The 21,737-nt window shown below is 37.5% G+C and overlaps 1 protein-coding gene and 1 long non-coding RNA gene across 5 annotated transcripts in view; one reads left to right on the top strand and one right to left on the bottom strand.

Annotated features, from left to right (window-relative positions):
• The window catches only part of ESR1 (estrogen receptor 1), a 233,867-nt gene that overhangs the window by 137,362 nt on the left and 74,768 nt on the right, over positions 1-21,737 (bottom strand). For 2 of the 4 annotated variants that reach the window (XR_015744724.1, XM_087939392.1), the window contains exon 1: positions 5,918-6,498. Coding sequence is in view for 3 of the 4 variants with exons in the window: in XM_087939392.1 (XP_087795518.1) it covers positions 5,918-6,498 (581 nt within the window). In the remaining variant the exon portion in view is untranslated. Of the gene's footprint in view, positions 1-5,917; positions 6,499-21,737 lie in introns of those variants that run through there. The other 2 variants (XM_087939400.1, XM_087939398.1) reach the window with 1 other exon arrangement.
• The window catches only part of LOC148127698 (uncharacterized), a 39,931-nt gene continuing 21,891 nt past the window's right edge, over positions 3,698-21,737 (top strand). The window contains exons 1-2 of the long non-coding RNA XR_015744727.1: positions 3,698-4,091; positions 6,385-6,537. This is a non-coding gene — a long non-coding RNA (uncharacterized LOC148127698). The remainder of the gene's footprint in view (positions 4,092-6,384; positions 6,538-21,737) is intronic.

Raw genomic sequence — 21,737 nt, forward strand, 5'->3', positions numbered from 1 at the left:
AACAGATTAGTACATGGGAGGCCAAAATTCTAAAAACAAGCAGCGGAAACAGATGTAAAATGGTGATTCCAAGAGAACAATCCTGTTGGGTTCCATAATCCATGCAATACATGTTTAAATAAGATCGTCATGGCCCCACAGCCTAGGGCAATATTTCTCAACCTTAGAAACTGGTTGGATTAGGAACAGGATGCCTGGCTGGGGAATTCTGGGAGTTGAAGTCCACACATCTTGGAGTTGTCAAGTTTGAAAAACACTGGACTAGGGATTGGCTGTCTAATTTAGATTTAGATAATTTAACCCTGATTGTTTTTGAACAATTGGGAGACATTTGCTGTTCTACAGCAAATCACTTAGAGTTCTACCAATAAATCCCACTCAATTACATGCCCTAGTGACTACTCTGATAACCTGGACAATGAGACATTGCAAAGCTTCCTTTCAACTAAGAGGCCACTGAACAGCATATACTTTAAGATCAGGGGTGGTATTCTACCGGTTCGGACTGGTTCAGATGAACCGGTAGTTCTGGTGATCATTTGGCCCACCTGTCCCTGCCCTTTTCCTGTGTTTTATTTCCTTATTTTTGAACACAGTTCATTGACATGAGCGGATTGCCACACATCAGTTGTTTTACTCACCAGGGCTGCACCAGAAGGTAAGTATTATACTGTAGGTAAAAATGGTCTTTTCTAAATGTTACACCGGTTGAATTGCACCACTGCTTAAGATCCAATCACTAGGTGGTCAGTGGAAAGTTACAGAAAAGCAACGGTGAGCTGAGAATTCTAGTACATATTTATTTATTCATTTTATTTTATTTGTCAATTGCTTACAAGATAATAGGTATAAGTATGTACATAGTTATGAATACATGAAATGGGTACATATAAGAAAAATAAAAGAAACAATAGGACAGGGACGGTAGGCACGTTGGTGCGCTTATGCATGCCCCCTACAGACCTCTTAGGAAAGGGGTGAGGTCAATAGTAGACAGTCTAAGGTTAAAGTTTTTGGGGTTTGGGGAAGAAACGACAGAGTCAGGTAGCGTATTCCAGACATTGACCACTCTGTTGCTGAAGTCATATTTCCTGCAATCAAGTTTGGTGCAGTTAACCTTGAGTTTGTATCTATTGTGTGCTCTTGTGTTGTTATGGTTGAAGCTGAAGTATTCATTGACAGGTAGGACATTGCAATGTATGATTTTATATACCATACTTAGATCAGACTGAAGATGGTGTAATTCAAGTCTGATCTAGGTCTAGAATTTCAAGTCTGGTGGCATAAGGTATTCTACAATGAGTAGAGGAGTGGAGAATTCTTGTGAAATATTTCTGGACTTTCTCAACTGTGCTAATATCAGATACGTAATGTGGGTTCCAGACCAATGAGCTGTATTCGAGTATTGGTCTAGCAAATGTTTTGTATGCTCTAGTTAGTAGTGTGATATTACCAGAGAAAAGGCTACGTAGGATTAGGTTAACAACTCTTAATGCCTTTTTGGCTATGTAGTTACAGTGGGCTCTAGTACTTAATTCATTAGAGATGAGTATTCCAAGGTCCTTTATGGAGCTTGGATCATCAACAAGGCTTGACTATTCAGCTTGTATTTTATTTTCTGATTTTTTTTTGCCAAATATTAGATAGAGCATTTATTTGTTGAGATTTGAAGTTATTTAGAGGTGAAAATTTTGTTTACATCTCCTGTGTTTTATTTATGAAGCATCCAAAGGTAGGAATCAATACTCATGGTTTATTACAGAAACAGCCAGCTGTAATGTCATAGTATCATCAAAGCTAATGGAATAGTGAACGGGGAGATTCGAACTAGGTTAAAAAGTGAACCCAATCTTCATCTGTACCAAGTGAAAATAGTTGGATACATATCTTGGTTTTTCCCATTTTGTAGCCAGGAAAAGAAAAACCTTGTAGAAGACAGAACATTCTTCTTTGGCTGCCACCAAGAGCTAATTTCACAGAGTTTGCGGGGAAAATGAAGGTAATGAAGTTTAAAAACAGCATTCCTCTACTATCTTTATGATCTCTGCGTACTGGAAAAAGTGAATTCATAGCAGACTAGGAGAACAGAAAAGTGTCAGTAGAAATAGTAGTTTATCAATGTTACCAGTGTACATATTTCAGGCAAATGTGATATTTTAAAAAAAAATCATAGTCTACAACTATAACCTTTTATAGAAGCATCTTCATAAGAGACTCCTGGTAACAAATATCAGTAGTAACAATGTCTTTTGTTCCTTGGAGACAGCTCTCAGTTACTATATGAAATTTAGAATTAATCACAGGAAAACATTTTTTTTCTACCCAGATGCTATGCAACTCTATATTGGTCACTTTGTGAATCAAGAATGCAAGGCTAAAATCTCTCCTGTTTTATTATTTCAACATCTAAAGATACAAATAAATGTTCCAGCTTTATTATAGTAACATCTAGTCATAATATCTAGTACTCTACTTAATTTGCATTAGATAAAAATTCTTAGTCAAAGCACAACCTCTGAACCTGGGAATAATTCATTTCTAGCCCTATAATTCAAGGAAAATTGTGACTATACAAATCATTATGGCATAGCAAGGCTGTAATCGAACAAAATAGAATTTGTTTTCAAATAAACATGTTGGGGGTGGAGGGAGAGAGAGAGAGAGAGAGAGTTCTATAGAATATAAGCGCACATTTCAGGGAAATTTCTTTCTGAATAAATTATTTTCAGGATGTGTTATATTAATATTACCAAAAATAAAATGAAATGAAAGAAATCTTCAAAAAAAGAAAACCATCATAGGAGGAAAATACAAAAAAGAAATTTCCTGACCACAAACATAATAAATAACACTTTATCAAGACTGAACTATTTCCTTCAAGTCTAATAAAAATTAACTTTAAAAAAACAGCACCAAATATATAAGAGACAGATAGATAAAATAGTAGTCATGTCCTCACTCTTTTTGGAAATAAATCTGATGGTAACTTGGGTTTATTTCGAAATAAACCTGTGTAGAATTGCACTGTACAATTATTAAAAATATCACTGGCCAATTCAAGAGACAGGTGTTACAATCACTGCATGGCTATTAAAGGAATATAGAATATATAGAATATACAAATCATAGCAATAATTTAACTTTATATCACAGTCTTTAAATTTACCAAGAATATTTAATTAAAAAAATGAAGAAATGTAAGATTGCGAAATCCTTTGGACCTGAAGAATGTCATAGCAACAAAACGCAGCACACTCCCTCTTGCTCCTCAGGCAAAAACGAGAAAGCAAAGACCTTTCAAAATATACTTATATCCTCATATTTGTTAAAATGTTCCCATTATCTGAATTAGAAAATTACACCACAATGAAATATTATGCCCCACTACAAATGATAAGATCACATCCTAGAATATCAAGTATTTTCTCTTCCCTTTCCCTGTAAAAATCTATGGAGGAAAGAGAACTCAGATCCCCAGGTCCAAGTAGTTGTTTGGGTAAAATTAGAATAGCAAACACCTGGGTAACATCAGAGGTAGGTGTTCCTCCTAAATTCCCTGACTTGTTGAAAGCAAAGATATATGCCCATGTCAATATGTTGGCAGTCAAAGACCTTAAAATGCCCTACACAGTTTTTCCCTCCAATGAAGAGAAGCAGCCAGCAATTCAGGTGATCTGTTCCCCATTGTCCTTACATCTGCTTCCTGTACATGGAAGGAGAATGTTATCCTCAGACTCAAACAAAGAAGTATCTAGACTTAGCCTTGTCTTTCAGTTCCTTTAAACTGCCTGAAGTAGTCAATGGTAGAGAGCCATTCTGGATGATAGTTGTCTGAGGACACCCATCACCTTCTGCTACTATCAGCAAAATCCCCACTTTTGAGGATTTGGCCTAATGGAATTACAGGCATTGGGCATTCCTCAAATGTAGTACTAATCAACTGCTGTTTTTTTTTTTTAAGGGCTGCCAAGAAGACAATTGCCGAGAGGGAACATGGAGTGCTTTTCCTCCACCCTACATAGATGTCAAGATATGGCCATTCCTCAAAATCCACAAGTGGTCTCACTACACATGGCATATCTTCCATTCAGGTGAGAAACACTTTCAGATCCTTTCTTCCTGATTTTCGGTCTTTCATCTTGTAGTTAAAATAAGTTTTTCTTGTTATCCCCACAAAATGAATGGATCGGTTGGATCTGTTATTGACTTCTTTTTGAGTAATGAAACATCTTCCGGCAAACAACCAAGCTCAGAGAACACCAAGGACTATACAGTTTCTATTTATTTCTTTTTCTGCAACTGTCATTTCACCTGTTTGGTTTCATTTCTCACCAATATCTAGGAAGAGTGCAATTTGTAATATTAGCTAAACATTTAAAATTAGTGAGTTCGAGGGTTTTTTTTAAAAAAAAACATTCTGCGGTATAAATAGGGCACAAAATCAACCACATACCAATTATGGTTTGTGAAGCAGAAATCACAAATTTTCTAAAGTGTCTAGGAATGGAAAGTGAAAAGCAAAATAACTGAACAGTTAAACATTTAACATTTAATTTCCACCTATGAAAATTAAGCCCATATTTTATTGCAGAACGTTAAACAAAATAACAAATGGAGAACAGATCCGACTGGGATATTCTTTTCAGTAATGCAGGCATATTTTTATGCATTTATGTTAAGTTCTCCTGCCTATTCTGTGCGCATGTTTGTCCCACTGTCTTTTTTCCAAATTCTCATTCAGGAACCAGTGGAGGCTCTCTTTGCTTCTTCTTTTTTAATGGATAGTAACTAGGAAGACAAATAGTTATGAGATGAACTTAAACTTTCTACACTACATGTGGCGGTCTTCACTCAGATTAGGAACACCATATACTTGCTTTTGAATAATTAGAAAGTAAAAGAGCAACTGCACACTGCAAATCTAGCATAATAGGTAGCTTGATCCTAAATCCATTATGCCTAGTGCATACATCTGCGTTTTTTATTTGAATTCTGCATTAGCTACTTGTAAACCTGACAGAGTGAAACAATGCCTACTATGTTTCGTTTTTATTATCTTGACACCATTGCAGCAGCCACCTACTTCAAAGATCTCCAGAGCCTCTTTACAGCTGCAGGCCTATAGTGATCTGGTACTCCCCCTTGTTTTCCTAAAAGTGTGTGTGTGACAGTTTAAAATTAGGTCTTAGCTCTTTGATGAGAATATTTGAGTTGTAGGGAAAATACATTTGGAAAACACTGTTTTAAATCACAGACTTTCTCTCTGCGTGCAGAAAGAAAGTGCCTTCCATTCCAAAGCCTTAAGTGTACTTTCCAAAGGCCGTTTTATGCTCTCTTCATGTCATTTATATGACTGTTTGGGAAGATGAATCATCAGGTATCCTGGACGTTTTATATAAAAGTCAATCAGTGCAATATAAAGGCAGACAAGGAACAAAATATTTCTGACAACGGAGTGCAAATTCAGCTACACAAATTCAGAGCAGGAAGAGCCTGGAGTGAGAGTAGTCAAAACCTGAAGTTTGCATCGTCCACTTTAATTTCCCGGCACCTCCACTCTGGGGAGGTTTTGTTTTGCTTCAGTTTATTGTTTTCATAACTCAGTATTGGGGCTTCTGTTCTGGTTTTTCTCCAGGCTACAGATTTGCTGTTGGAAATCTGATTTGTTTTTCATAAGCACTTCATTTCTAGCATACACAGCAACAACAGTTGTTTAGCAGTCATAACAGAGATTTTAATTTTCAGCATGCTAATACAATCTCTAATTATTCAGCAGTGACTCAATCATCCTGAAGGCATACCCATTCTAACAATGAATTTCCCCCTCCCTTGCCTTAACTCTCTTTTTCATATTGTATTTTTTTTAAAAAAAAGAAAGAAAAGAAAAAGAAAGGAAGAAAGCAATGATGGGACTTACCTGTAGAATGCTGTGGGAGCAGCTTCTCTCATGGCGAAACTGGTTGCTTCGTTCTCAAGGTAGTAAGGTACCTGTTGACTGTGGTGATGAATAAAAGGCGAAAGTTGTGGAGCCGACTGTAAAAAGACAACAGGGCTTGGGGGAACATTGTTCAGGGAATGAAATCCTCCCAGACTGCTGGTGCCAAACGATTCACTCGCAGGGGCATAACTGAGGCTGGTTGAGCTGTACACTGGAGCGGCAGTGGAAAAATCATAGGCAGCACCGTCTGGGTAGTTAAACCCCCCAGTCTTGCTGCTGTCCACATACATTTCGCTGATCGGTCGTTCCAGAGGAATCTTCAGCTGTGGTCTGCTGAGAGGCTCTAATTCATTGCCTTGTATTTGGTGCAATAAGGCAACCCCAGAGCTTTTTGTGTGAAGGGTCATGGTCATTGTCAGTGGCAGTGAACAAGTCGCATTATCTAGGCTCCGTGCTTGAAGAGGAATCAGCAGCCGGCTGTCCACCTGGAAAGGGAGCAGAAATCGAGTGGAAACATTTGCCAAAAGTGTGCTCCTCAGCCACGTTATGCAACCATGCATGTATCCAGCTTATCCCAGCCAGAAGAAGACACAAGCAAGGTGAGTGTAAGCACCAGGAGCTCTTTGGCTTTCTCTTTCTGCTTCAGAGTCTAACTTTTCATCTGAGCTAATATGCTTTACAAAGGTGCTGGCACTGAGCCAGGTATTTGCCTTCCCTGACATTGGTTTAAACATCACTCCAAACACAATTGCTTCTGGATCTCTACCAAATAATTGTTCCACTATTCTAGTCATTTAATTTTTCACAATATGTAGTTCTAGTAGTCAAAAACAGGCACGGGAGAAAAGGACAGAGAGGCGCTGATTCAAAAGCTCTGTCCGTTTACACTGTATTTAGTAATAAGCTGGCTCCAATTTATCTCTGCTTATCTAGACTTCTTGTTTTGTTCATTTTCGTGTTTGCTAGAAATATGTAATGTGTACAGTGCAATGACCCTGAGGAAGACTACAGTGTAACAGAGATACAGTATGGCAAAGTGTGTTTGTGTGGCTGCACTTGCTCCTGGGTGCAGCCAGCCACAAATCATCAAATTCCAGCAAACAGAAATGAAAGGGTGGACTATATCTATGTAGGAGAAAAGGCACACAAACAGACTTGCTTGCTGCAATTATCCTGATTTCTGTTATTTAGCTAGAGCCCAGTGCTTTTTTTAAAAAAAAGGAAAGGAAAAAGAAAGATAAGTTAAACTTGCTGTTGTCTCATACTTATTATCAACACAAGTCTTTGATGTGAATTTAAAATGAAGCAAAATATATAGAAATGAAAACTAAACATGCACCGGTCGCATAATTGCACATTAGCTATAAGAAGAGAAACCAAGCAAAAAAAATATTCATTTGGAGTTTTTTAGTTTTCTATTGCATATTTAGTTTTGAGATTAAAAAATATCATTTTGGAAATATCAATGTAAATAGATTTTGGCACACTCAAATAAAAAGTAATTAAAACAGAATTAGAATATTTATTTTATTATATCATACACTTAACTCTATAAAAAATTATTTGTCCAGCCTATTTTTGCCAATAGAAAACTATGTACTTCTACATCATTTATAAATGTCTATAGTAATATAACAGCTGATAAAATGTACTTTTTACCTAATACTAAAATATTCAAATTTAGTTAGCCAATTTGAATTAATCAGATTAGGTTATTTCAAAGAAGATTTTTTTAAAATTATGTATTATCTCTTGCTTAGTTGACACATACTATACATGCACAGGACTGAACTGATAATCAGTTCTGATAGGAAATACTTTTGAAACAATGTTGTGAATTATCACAAAAATGTCTCTGTTAAATAAGCAACATATATTTACCAATTCTGCAAGACACAGGTTAACAATATCTGAAGTCCAATGAAACCCTAGATTTTCTCAAAATATAGTAAAAGCAATCCCAACATGGCATTGGTCATAACTATAATTTTTCATACAACTGCTAAAACATTTCTAATTATCATGACTGAAAATTATTTCAAGTATTATTCTAAATCTGAAGTCTTGATCTATTTGTGTAGTTTCTATTGGTCTCATCTAGTTTAAATTTTGAAAAGAAAGAAAGAAAGAAAGAAAGAAAGAAAGAAAGAAAGAAAGAAAGAAAGAAAGAAAGAAAGAAAGAAAGAAAGAAAGAAAGAAAGAAAGTCACATACCTGACTATAGAGAGGCAGATCCTAGAGAAATTCTACCAATCTGAATACAGTACAAGCATGTTTCTGAGAACAAGTGAACCGATCAGTATGTAGATCTGACTCTTCATGTATTGACAGTTTTCATGAGACAGCAATGAAACTCCCTGCTCACGCATCTTCTGAAATTTGAAACGAAATAGCATTGCTACATAAAAGCTCTAAGTTAAAGGCTAGCTAATGCATGCAGAAAGTTTATTTGTTCAGCCAATCATGTAATGTAGCAGTATTATACTCTCCTACAGAAGACTAGTTAAAGAAACAGATGTTTCAGCTGACAATTATTTTGAAGCTGGAATCAATCCTGTAGCAGAAGGTTATAGATTACCATAAATGCAATTTCATAATCTCTTAATCGTTTAACAAGATCTGTGTTGTTTTTTTAATGCAGTTTTATCAAGGTGTAAGAAAAAAGACTCACTTTGAAGTCAAGAGCAAACAGGAGGCATTAAGGTGTCCACAGAATAGGAGGTCTAGATAACTGGAAAGAGATTATAAAATAGTTGCAGTTGTGAAAGAGTGGGAAATTCAGGCTCCATGAGTAGCATCTAATAATGTACCATCCCTAACATAACAACACACCAACTGTTGCTTGTATCCTAACGATTTTTTGATTGTTTCCTACTATGATTTGATTGTTTATTGTACCCTATGACTATTATTAAATGTTGTACCTTATGATTCTTGACTATTGACAAATGTATCTTTTCTTTTGTGTACACTGAGAGGATTTGCACCAAGACAAATTCCTTGTGTGTCCAATCATACTTGGCCAATAACGAATTCTATTCTATTCTATTCTATTCTATTCTATTCTATTCTATTCTATTCTATTCTATTCTATGCCAATTTTGCTGAAATTGACATTCTGTATAGCACAGTTGAAATGCATGTAGGCTGAAATACATTCATTGAGAGCACAGGGAAAATGGAAGATGCTACTGAAAGCAAAGAAAGCAAGGTAGGCAATGGAAAGACAAGTCAATGGAAGAACGGGAAGAGAAATGGAGAAGAAATTAGTGCCTCTGCTTCAAGGGGACACCCCCAATGTCTTTAGGTCTACCTTCTTGCTCATGAAGCTATGTATCTCTCTCATGGGGAGAATAAAAGCCTTCTCTGGCCACATGGTTGTCCATCCCAGTGAGGATTTAAGAAAATTCAGAACCTTAATCACTGGAGTTTCCATGGACAGGGAGACTGGTAGGGGTAAAATTTAACCACCTCGTACCATCTCAGGAGAGGTGGTAGGGACAATTCCAATTGGTTGGCTCCATCCACACCTGCCTACTTTCTTCCTTTTAGAGATTGAGTCCCATGCCTACCAAGCCACGCCTACAGAGCTGGTAGGGAAAATTGTTGAATTTCACCCCTGGAGACTGGGTATTGCAGTCCTCAATCACTATACAGGTAGTCCTCAACTTATAACTATTCATTTAGTGACTTTGAAATTACAACTGCACTGAAAAAAACTGACAAAACTGTTTTTCACACTTACAACCATTTCGGCATCCCCTTGGCCACATGATCATAATTCAGATACTTGGCAAGTGGCATGTATTTATGATGGTTGCAGTGTCCCAAGGTCATGTGATCATCTTTGACGACCTTCCGATGGCCAAAATCAGTGAGCAGGCCAGATTCACTTAATAATCGTGTTACTAACATAACAACTGTAGTGTTTCATTTAACAACTGTCACAAGAAAGGCCATTAAATGGGGCAAAACTCACTTAACAACTTGTTGTGGTTAGCTGGCAGCAGGTGCGGACGGCTGAGGAGAATGAGGATTCACATGAGGGGCCAGGACCATTAGAGATTGGACTGCTGCCTTCAGAGATTGTGGGGGCTGGCAGCAGCGATGAGGAGGTTCCCGAGGAGCCTGTGCCAAGTGCACGTGTGTGCAGGGCTGCTCACAGGAAAGAGCAGCTGCAGCAGCACGGGCGATTCGGGAGTAAGGCTGCAAGGTAATGGCCCCTTCCTTCAAGAAGATAGAAGCCAGCTGTGAAAGAACATACTTTGCAGAAGACAAAGGCATTTTGAACTCAGCCTCATGGACATTACAGTTGGTATTTGAAGACTCTTGTAATCTGTTTATTATCTTTTGTTTTTTGGCAGACTTGAAAAAACTTGGCAAGGCTCTTTCTTGTTGGAGGTAATTAATTGGAAGCAGCCTTTTACCTGTGAAGAAACAGGATTCTTAGCTGAAACATAAAATGATTATACTGCTGCCTTTGTCTTGTGTTTGTTGTCTTGGAACCAGGTTTTGGGTCAGAACACAACTGTCTTGTCTTAGCAACTGAAATTTTGGGCTCAATTGTGGCCATAAATACAGGACAACCTGTATAAAGAGGAATGGGGTGGGGGGGACAGAAAAGGGCTAGTACTCTAAACAGGTCCAAAAATCAGAAACTTAATTATGTGGGACTGAGTACCTCAGAACTCCATGGGACTTATGGCAGAAGGAATGCATAGGTGTCCTTGAGTTTACAATCTCCTGTGTGAAAGTGAGTAAATGTGTGACAGAATAGTAGCTAGTATGTGAAACAATGGTTTGTGCAGACCCGCACATGAGGTGCCTTGTTTCATTGGCAGTTGGTTTTAATCAATTGCTATCATACTGTATACTGCATGAGTCAAAAAGAAGACTGAAAATATTTACAGACCCCTCACATCCCGGACATAAACTGCTTCAACTCCTTCCCTCAAAATGAAGTTATATAGAGCAACTGCACACCGTAACAACTAGACACAAGAACATTTTTTTCCTGAAAACCATCACTCTGCTAAACAAATAATTCCCTCAACACTGTTCAACTATTTACAAAGTCTGCACTACTATTACTGTTAATCTTGCCATCATTCCTTATCACCCATCCCCTCCCACTTGTGACTGTACGACTGTAACTTTGTCGCTTGTATCCTTACGATTTATATTGACTGTTTCCTAGTATGATTTGATTGCTTATTGTACTCTATGATTATCATTAAGTGTTGTACCTTATGATTCTCGACTCTTGATGGATGTATCTTTTCTTTTATGTATACTGAGAGAATTTACACCAAGACAAATTCTTTGTGTGTCCAATCACACTTGGCCAATAAAGAATTCTGCTCTATCCTATCCTATCCTATCCTATCCTATCCTATCCTATCCTATCCTATCCTATTCTATTATTTCAGTTAATATGCATTGTAATTGTTTTGGGGACTCCTGCCTTTTTTTTTTAGTTTTGTGTATTTGAATGTACACATTTGTAAACATACAAATCTGTCGCATATGCACTTTTGTTTTGGGTATGACCTGGATTGATTGTGGTGGAAGTTGTCTACTGAGCTGAAAAGTTAAGGGAACAGGGCGGAGGCAGTCCTCATTTACTGACAGCAATAGGGACTAGGAACTCTTTTGCTAAGCAGCATAGTCACCAAAATTGATGTCATGTGACCGCATCAACTTCTGACAACACTTCCTTGAAGCAAATCAGCCACAGTAATTAACTGCAAGGTCATGTGACTTGCAATCTCCTGCTGGCTTCCCCATTGACTTTTCTTTTTGGAATCCAGCTGTGAAAGTCTCAGTGGGTAATCATATCAATGTGGGATGCTGCAAATATCATAAATGTGCACTAGTTGCCCAGCACCCAGGTCACGATAATGTGACCTTGGGGACACTGATGGCCACAACTTTGAGGACCTGTCATACGTCCAGTTCTTCAGTGATGCAGTTGTTTGAAAGCAACAGCACTTACCAATAGTACTTAGACTTATATACCACTTCACTTTACCTCTCTAAGCTATTTACAGTGTCAGCATACTGCCTCCAACAATCTGAGTCCTCCTTTTACTGACCTCGGAAGGATGGAAAGCGGAGTCAACCTTGAGCCTCATGAGATTCAAACTGTCAAATTGCAGATAGCCGGCAGGCAGCAGAAGTAGCCTGTAGTACTGCACTCTAACTAGTGCGCCACTGCGGCTCATAGAATAGATACTGAATGAGAGCTGGCTAAGCGAGGACCACATGAAGCTTATAGGATATTTGAATGGGTTTGCATTCATTTTTCCCACTATCGTTCTCAGAGGGAGAGTCATTTTGAAATTCAAAATGAAATTCCTTTTGGTAGTATATTCTTTCCTGATAGAAATGTTAAGACTTGACATCGGTCATTTGCTCAAAGGCTGCTAAAGTTTTTGCAAAATCATGTGTATGATTGGAGTTGAATCATTTGTTTCAAAAGTTAACAACACCCAATATCCACAAATATTTATAAAATCAAATAGATTTAAACATGGCAATAATTTTTAGAATTGTCCATGTATTCATTCAGACATCCACTGCAAACAAGCTTTTATAAGTAGATATTTATGCTTATTGCCTACAAACTCAACAAGAGCAAACTACTGAATCAATATATGCATAATGGGGGAATAATAACCCACCACATATTCAAAATAAAACAAGTGACTAATGAGGTCTGTTCAAGTATAAGTAGCTACACTTCTTGAGACAAAGCAGAAAAACAAGTAATTTATGACAGAAGATGAAAACTGTTTAAATATATACCTGCCTTGACACATGCAATAATCTACTGAGCCAAAGAGAGTTTCTGTATCCACTTATTCCTTTGCTACCAATTGTGTACTTATTAATAGCATTTGAGAAATAAAATATGAAATAGTGGGACAGCTGAGAAAAATAACCTGGCTGAGGCAGAATGGCTGCCAAAAAGGTTTACTGAGCAACTTGTTCTTCTCTACAGGTCTTTTCAAGCATATCCTTGTTAAAAATACGTTCTTTCCAAAAGCATTCTCTTGAGTAATGTGGTTATGTTTTATGAGCTTCAGAAGATGGGTTTGATTATGTTGCTTATAATTCCATGGTGGTTGTGACTGTAAGAGTATTCAGTCCTAAAGTGTTTTTTGAAATATTACCCACAAGAACCTCACGAAAAATGGAGATTTAGGAATCAGCCCAGCAATGTGGGTCTTCAGGAACAGATGTGGAATAGATTCAGGAATAGATATCCTGGAAACAATGGGTGAAAGGAAACAGGTATTTTTGAATGATGATGGTCTAGGATGATAAGACTGACTGGAAGCAGCACTGGACCAATTCTTAGTTTAGTTGATGTGCTCAACTAAATTAGGACTTCAGATCTAGACTGCAAAAGCTCCTAGAGGACAGCAAAAATAGAGGAAGTTCTAAACTATCCTACCAGTACAATTTCCCTTTTAAAAATACTAAAAAAAACCAGTCCTAAAGTCTCACCTGAGTTTCAGCGTATATATTTGACTAACAAACTAATAAATTCTCTGTTGGGTCATCTTATTTAAGGAGGTATGACCTAGCTAGGAAGTCTTTGACAACAAAGTTCAAATGAAGACATGTCCCCTACGTGTTTAAGAAAAATGTTCAGTTAACGAATGTAACTTATTTTAGCTTTAGAATTTTAAGTTTATCACTGTTTAAATTAGGCAGCTAAAGAAAGAGTTATCTTTACTAGAGGATAATTATTAGTCTTTCTATCAAACGAGGAGTCTTGTGAAACCCTAAAGACTTATAACACAATTGCACAAATTGTCATCATAGTCCACTTAATCAGATGCATGGAAAAGGCAATAGTCAATCTGTAGGTTTTTTTACATGTCACAAAACTCCTAATTGCTTTTACAAGAAAGGAATATCATTAAGTATTATATATAACCCAGTCATAGACCTTTCTGTGCACTTTCTCATTATCTCTCTCACATAATGTAGCATTTTTAAAAAATCAACAAATAACTGCACACTAAATAGGTTTTTACCTTAACAAACCTGAAAACAACTGATGTGATTACTTAGCTAAACTTTATAATTTCAGAGGTGAGAAACCTATTTTAGGACAATGCTACAGATGTTTTAAAAGAATTTGCTTTAAACCCTTTGGGGGCGGGAGAATCACAGGGATGTTGCTGAGCAAATATTAATATATGGAATAAGAATGAAGCAGACCCTATTCCAGCATTTCCATAGGCCCTGAAAAACAAATAATTAAGATTCTACTCTTTCATGTGTGTGTGTTTATTATATACTATAATGTTCTAGGTAAGGTTGGGATATGAACTCAGTAAATGTGAAAATAACTACATGTATCTTTATTATACATTATATCTTCCAGCTGGAAGAAGAGAAAGAAAAGGAAGGGAACTATCCTGATTTTAACTTACATTTATGCTAGGAACAAAACATTCTTCAGAGCTGAGCTGTCAAACACCCAGGCCAGGGTCAGATGTGTCATGTGCTGGCCACGCCCATACCCGGTTTAGCGAAAGGGGTAAAGGTCCTGATATGTCACATGACATCGCCATGATGACATGAGTTTGACATCCTTGCTCCAGAGCAAAAAGCTTGAAATGTGACATTTTGATATGAACAGAGGATATTTTACACCGAATCATGCTATTGATTTTTGTTCCCTTTTAAACAAGATTACATTGATTCCAATAATTAAGTAATGATTGCCATGTTTATCCTGCTCCATTAATATCTAAACGTCTAAAAAAAATTGAAAGAATAGAAAGCTATAGGATTATAACTCTCCAGTGAAAGGAATAGGCTTTTTCATTTCGTTTCATTTCCATCACAGGAAAACGGAATCACAATTGCTTCCATTTCATTAAAATGACAAAGACTCGCACAAATGTTTGCCTCTAACATAGCAATGCCAAGATGATGAAATGTGTTTTGTAACATGATGGTGCAAGCTCTGTCCTTTCATATTTGTGTTGCGATGTCGCCTACAAATAAGGGAGGAGTTGAGTTTGCATTGCAACAACACAATTTTTTTTTTCTCACATCTCCAATTCCATCCTGCCTGTGGACATCTATAGGGAGTTAGACGTCAGTTCTGGACTACCATGCTATGAAACAGGATAAAGCTTGCAGCATTAGAATGAGTATTGTGATCAAGTTATTTCTACACTCATCCACTAAAATATCATATGAAATGGCAAGTTGAACTATCATAATTTTTCAGTAGAAAATTGTCACTTATTCAGAGACACATACAAATAGACCCTCCAGTTTGCTAGCCATGATGAGTTACCAAACTGCGCCAGACAATTTGTCTCAGTCCCATTCATCATTGGAAGGAAAACCACAAATAAGCAACTTGAAGTATGCAACAAAACTCTATCATAGTAGTAAGATATAAAATTTAATTAGTTCCCGATTCTGTCTGAATTTCATCTTGCAGATGCTGTCTTTAGATCAATGATAATATACAAGATCATTATGAATGAATTCAGTATGAATGAATGAGACGATATAAAGCAAAAAGAAACGTAAGCTAAGAGATAGGGAGCAAAACTGAGACCAACAACACTGGTTTGTTGACTGTACTAAGAGTTGAATTTTCCTTTTTCATTCAAACTACAAAGTATAGAAAACTCATTATGTGTGTTTGTTGTTTTCTAGCATTTGCTCCACTTGATAGCAGTGTCCTCTTGTTTTGCATGGTGCCCTCTGCTGTTCACACCCTGAAGCAATCAATGCACGTTGTAGCAAAGGGTTTTGTCTCTCAGCCAGCTGTCACAGAGCCTGACAACACTTAAGGCTTAGAAGGAATGACTGACTGGCACTAGTGCAAATGTGGGAGACATTAACATTTTGAAGGTTCATAGCTAGAGAGGGAATAATTAAATATCCCCTTACACATCCTGTGTGGACCTGATCCGCTTCAGACAGGGTCACTCAGCTGGCATCTGGGCCTAAAGGACAGTTAGAACCTGGCCTTCCTCCTTAAGCATCTTAATCACTGCTCCCTACTGGCTTTCAGAAGGCCCATATATGTATCCTAGTGAGCATGAGAAGTCTTTTGGTGGCAACATCAAGTAACTAAACTTTCTTTCCAACTGAATGACATTTGGTTCCTCTTCTCTTCAAGACTGCCTTTTCTTAGAAGAACTAATGGTTCTATGGGGCTCAGGGTCAAAAGGAGAGGCTCCACTAAGTAAGTAGTCAGGCCATGCAATGCTTCACAGTCTATTAAATTACAGTTGATTGGTTTACAGTGGTGCGATTCAACTGGTGTAACAACTGGTTCGGTGAGCGTACACTTCGCACGCATGCTCTATGTTTTAAAAAGCCCATTTTCAACCTTCTACTGCAGCCCCAGTGATTGAAACAGCTGAGGTGCGGCAAAACCGCTCTGCCGCACAGATCAGCTGTGCTAAAAACACCAGGAAATAAAGCACAGGAAAGAGCAGGGGAGGTGGGCGGGGCCAAACACTCACCAGAACTACTGGTTCGCCTGAACCAGTAGAATCCCACCCCTGATTGAATCTCATTATTTGAGGTAAGGTTCTTTATAGGACTTTTTTGTGTGTAAAGTTGTAGATACTGATCCATTGATCCCAAGGGAAATATACCTCACTTCTTTACTGTATGAGAACTGTAACAAGAAGGCAGAATTTCATCTTGTTCGACCTCAGCTGGAAATGTGAACATCAAGGCAAGTCAAATTTTTCCACAAATGACCACAGAAGTGCTGCAAGTGTTGATTTGGGGGGTTACAAATACATTTTAGCAAGTAGGCAAATTTGCAAATAGAAGAATCTGCAAACAATTATAATAATTCAGTATAACCCCCCCCACACACACACACACACACATGCCATGCTTTAAGGCATACAGAAATGCAAACATTTAATTATTTATGGCATTTATGAGATTTATGAGATTTGAGATTGATAAAATGCCCAATTTGCTACAACACCTGGCAGTTTACAAAGTAAAATAAACACAATATAAGCAGAAAATAGATCATCAAAGCACAGTCTAGAGATAATTAACAATCGGTTAAAGGACCAAAATAGCCCCCCACCAAGGGTCTACTACCCCTTGTAACTCAGTCTGGGGACAGAGCCAGGTTTTAAAGTCTTGTTTTAAACATTGTTACAGTGGGAGCCAACCCAGCACCTGTCTGCAACTTTTAAAGCAGCTATGTCTTTCCTTGGGATAGTGTCTATTTTATTTATTTTAGGATTTTTAAATGCAAAAGTCAGTTTTGAAGTCTAAACCAAATGGGAATTGTGGCATGTAATATTTTCCTCCCCATATGTAAGTCCCCTGAAATCCACATATGAACACATACACAAGGAAGTACTAGTAAATCTCTAAGTGCCAGATGGGAGGCACTAAATTTGGAAAGTTCATAGCTAGAGAGGGAATAATTAAATCTCTCCTTACACATCCTGTGTGGCCCTGATCCACTTCAGCCATTCTCTATTTTTTTTATTAAATAAAAAACAGATGCAGATATACAGCGAGGCTTATGTGACCTTCCAACAGCTTTCTCATAATAATACTATATTTTCCTGGTGAGCCTAATAAATTCCTTTCTGTGATGTTGTGTTGTGAAGGCTGGGATTTGAAAATCAGCTTATAAACATTTCAAAAACATAAATCAGGCATGACTTCGTTTAGTTATTATTGGACAAACCACTATTCTTGTCTCTCACTCACATACACACACACACAGCTGCAATATGGAGTAATTCTTTCCAGGGATTCAAGATTATTGTAAAGATTACTAAACCAACTACTTCAAAAGGTACAAAAGGACAGGACTAGCTTCACTAACACAAGATTTTATATCTTCAAAACCAGAAGGTTCCCCCTCTTCCAAGAATGTAGTCATTGTTATTGCAACTCCTAACATGGAAAATGAGTACATGAGCATCAACAACACCATCTATTTGACTAGCTAACTTTAGAGTGGTTTTTTTTTTCTTGATCCCAAGTGGAACATTATCTACCTTTTCCAATAACAGGTCTTACTATGTGCCTGATTTTGGATGCTTTAATGGAGCTACAATGGCCACTGTTTATTTCAGCTATTTGAACATACTCCAAATTCCATATGAGGAATTTGGCCCCCAAGACAATACTTTGACAAGTTCACTTGATTGGCCAGGGGGCACAGATATATAACCAAATGTGTATAGGGCTCGGCTTCTTGTCTTTACAGATAGTCCTCAACTTACAAGAGTTCATTTAGTGACCATTCAAAGCTAAAAACAGCTCTGAAAAAGTGACTTATGTCCATTTTTCACACTTACGATCATTGCAGCACATCCCTATGGTCACAGGACGAAAATTCAGATGTTTGGCAACTGGTTCATATTTATGATGGTTGCAGTGTCCTGGGGTCATGTGATCAGCTTTTGCAACCTTCTGACAAAGTCGATGGAGAATTCAGATTCACTTAACGGCTGTATTACCTTAGCAAAAGAAGAAGGGCCTTCTCCATGGTGGCTCTCTCTCTCTGGAACATCATTCCCCCAGAGATTAAAATGGCCCCCTCCCTAATACTCTTCCAGAAGGCACTGAAGATCTGGTTCTGCCAGCGGCCCTGGGGAATCCAGAGCAGGACGGAGCCCATCAAATGGCTCACCTGATCTGCTGTCATTGAGGTGGGAGTTAGGAGTGATTTTTTTATATATATTTTATTTATTTATTTCCAGATTTTGTTTTATTGTATTTTATTTGATTCTTTTTGTTAGTGTTTATTGTTTTTTATCGTAAATATGGTTTTACATTCTGTAAGACCCCACGAGTCATCATGGGCGAATAGGCGGCAATATAAATTCAATAAATAAATAAATAAATGTAATGATTCATTTCACAGCCATGGCAAGAAAAATCGTAAAATGGGGCAAACTTCCTTAAGAAACGTTTCATTTAGCAATATAAATATTGGGCTCAACTGTGGTCGTAACTCAAGGACTACCTGAACTTAATAATTATTATGATAATTTTCTTGGCTTCTACATATACTTCTAATTGTTTTAGAATGGTTTGCTGCCAGCCACTTGGTTCAAATAGGTGGCTACAGAAGATAAATAAATAAATCAGCATACTGATGACATGGCATCCAATGCTGATGGATTTCCTCCCCCAGTGGTTCCATGTAGTTGTTGTTTTTTTTAAAAAAAGCAGAAAGACGGCAGAATGAGACTCTAGGGCTAGACTACTCTGTCCCAGCAACACAGACAGTAATCAGCCCTAGAGGAAAGAAAAACATCATAATAAACTCCCACTTTGCAAGTTGGTACCATATTACATCTTCTTGTAACATCTGCTTGTTAGAATATGTAAAAACATTTTTCAAGTAGGCTCACATGGAGACCTGAGATTTGATTTCAGTGTATCACTGATATCATTTCATCTCTTATGAACACTGATGGTTGTACTGATATTTTTTTTTCAAAGTTTCAACCAAAATTGAGAATATTCCAATTGGATAAATATATTGCTGAACTAGAAGTGACAGTAAGTTCAGCCCACGTTGTTAAATGTATGTGATACTGGGAGCATTAAGGGAATATAGTTTTCCCTATCCTGTAATAGCATTTAGATGTATATATTATAGAACTCTCTGAGTGGTTTACAGAGTCAGCCTATTGTCCCCAACAATCTGGATCCTCATTTTATTGACCTCAGAAGGATTGACGGCTGAGTCAACCTTAAGCCTATCAAGATCGAACTCCAGGCTGTGGACAGAGTTATGTTGCAATACTGCAATCTAACCACTGAACCACCAGGGCTTAATCGTTCAATGACCAATCCATTGCTAGCCTTTCTAAATATGTCTTAAATCTGATCTGGAATTCAACAACTCATGGCTTACTATAATCTACAATCCCCTCTGCTATGAAACCAAGCTGGGAAGGAAGGCTTAGATAGGAAATCAGCATTTCCAGTGTCATAAGAGTTTGGTGATTGTGCTCACAAAGGCTTTCTTTGTGATGCAGAGATATGTGTAAAAGTTCTTTGTTTCTAAAGCAACCAGATTTGCAGGAAGTATGAACTCAACAACATTACCTTCCAGAGTAGGCATCAAATGTTCCTTCTATTTAATAGTACTGTATGGTTCTTCTTTCCTGGAAAGCTTTCCCAGAGTAATACTACCATTCTTGTTTCATTCAGATCTTCCTGCATCTAAATGCTGAAACGTTTGTTTAAAGTTGATCTTCTAAGCAAAAGTGAATAGATTTGCTCTTACAGATTGGGAAATATCTTTTTTTCCCTTCCACTACAGATCATCTCAATCCACTTCTCCAAATCTGCTTGACACCCTCAGCATAAGTTCAGAGCAGAGTTTGACTCTGGGAGGAGGGGTAAAGAGAAAGAATGATAACTTAGGGAGGAAGGAAAGGTTCACTGGATACTGTTAACTGTAGAATATTTTCCTCAGCTCACATTGGAACAAATATTTGCCTTCTATTGCCTTTTCTGTTTCTGCAAAGTTTTATTAATACATAACTGTTCAGCTGAGTTTCAACACTGCTAAGGATTTATTACATCAAATAACAAGCAACTCCTTCTATACCATTCCACTACTAAGCATCACATATGGCTGAAATATGGAATCAATAGTGTATTTTCCAAACAGTAAGTTGGAACAACAAATCGATAAAAAACAAAACCAAACCAAAAAGACTATCCCATTTTTGCACTGACAAAGGAGCTGGTAAAAATAGACCTTGTTACTAGCTATTTGGCTTTTTAATGTGTTGTGTAAACACAAGAACGTATTTTCATCTCTCAAGTGGAACAAATAGGGCCTTAGTGTTTCAGTAACCATTTCTTTTCTTCTTCTTCTTTTTTGGCAGAAATCTCAATTCACAGATCAGAAAAGATCAAAGAGCAGAGTGCAGTGCCAAAAGAGAGAACGTCAGGGTTACTTATTACTTTAGGATTGTTTTTTTTTCTTTTTTTTTTGGTTTGCATTGTTTTTGACCCATAAAAGATGGTATCGCTCTAGGTTTGATTTGGCTTTTTGGATAGGACGGCAAAAACTGCCGGGTTCCCTTGCCTTCAATGTCTCCCAGCCTTTCCTTCTAGCCCTCATGCAGTCACATACTGCTTTGAAGTATCTAAAGTGCCACTTCCTGCCATAATTTCCTAATTACTAATTCTACCCAATAACCATTTTTCATCCTTTTTGGCCTCTGTCGCCCTGTCTACCTGATCCTTATGTCCTCCCTATGAACTTTCCTTCTCTGCATTTCCTTTTTTCCCCTGTCTCTTCTTCCAATCTGTTTTGCCCTCTTACTATTTTCTTACCTTATTTCCTGCAAACAACCCACATTGCTTCTCCCAACTTGTCATTAACTTCTCAGATTTCTGTAGCTCTTTCTATCTGCCCCTAAAGGACAGAAATGCAGCTTTTTTCCTCATCACAGAGAAAACACTGTGATCTTCAAGGTCATACTCCCTCTAGGTTTTTTTTTTAATAAATTGTCTAAAACACCTCTCTCTCTCTCTCTCTCTCAATGCCCTCTGTTGACAAAGAAAAAAGCTACAGCTTGTTTTATAATGTTATTGCACCACCTTTTATTTTATAAAATAAGAGCAAAAAAAACATAAACATTAAAAAAATCTAATAATAATTAACTCCCCCCCCCCCAAATCCCAAACAATTAGAAATATAAAATGTGGCCATAGCTACTTTGGATTCTGTTTGCATATATTTTAGAGGGAAGGCCTCAAATGTTAGTATGGCTGTCCCG

Source organism: Pseudonaja textilis, chromosome 1 (genome assembly GCF_049901715.1).
Source record: "Pseudonaja textilis isolate UNSWEBS1 chromosome 1, rPseTex1.2, whole genome shotgun sequence".
NCBI classification, from domain to species: Eukaryota; Metazoa; Chordata; class Lepidosauria; order Squamata; family Elapidae; genus Pseudonaja; species Pseudonaja textilis.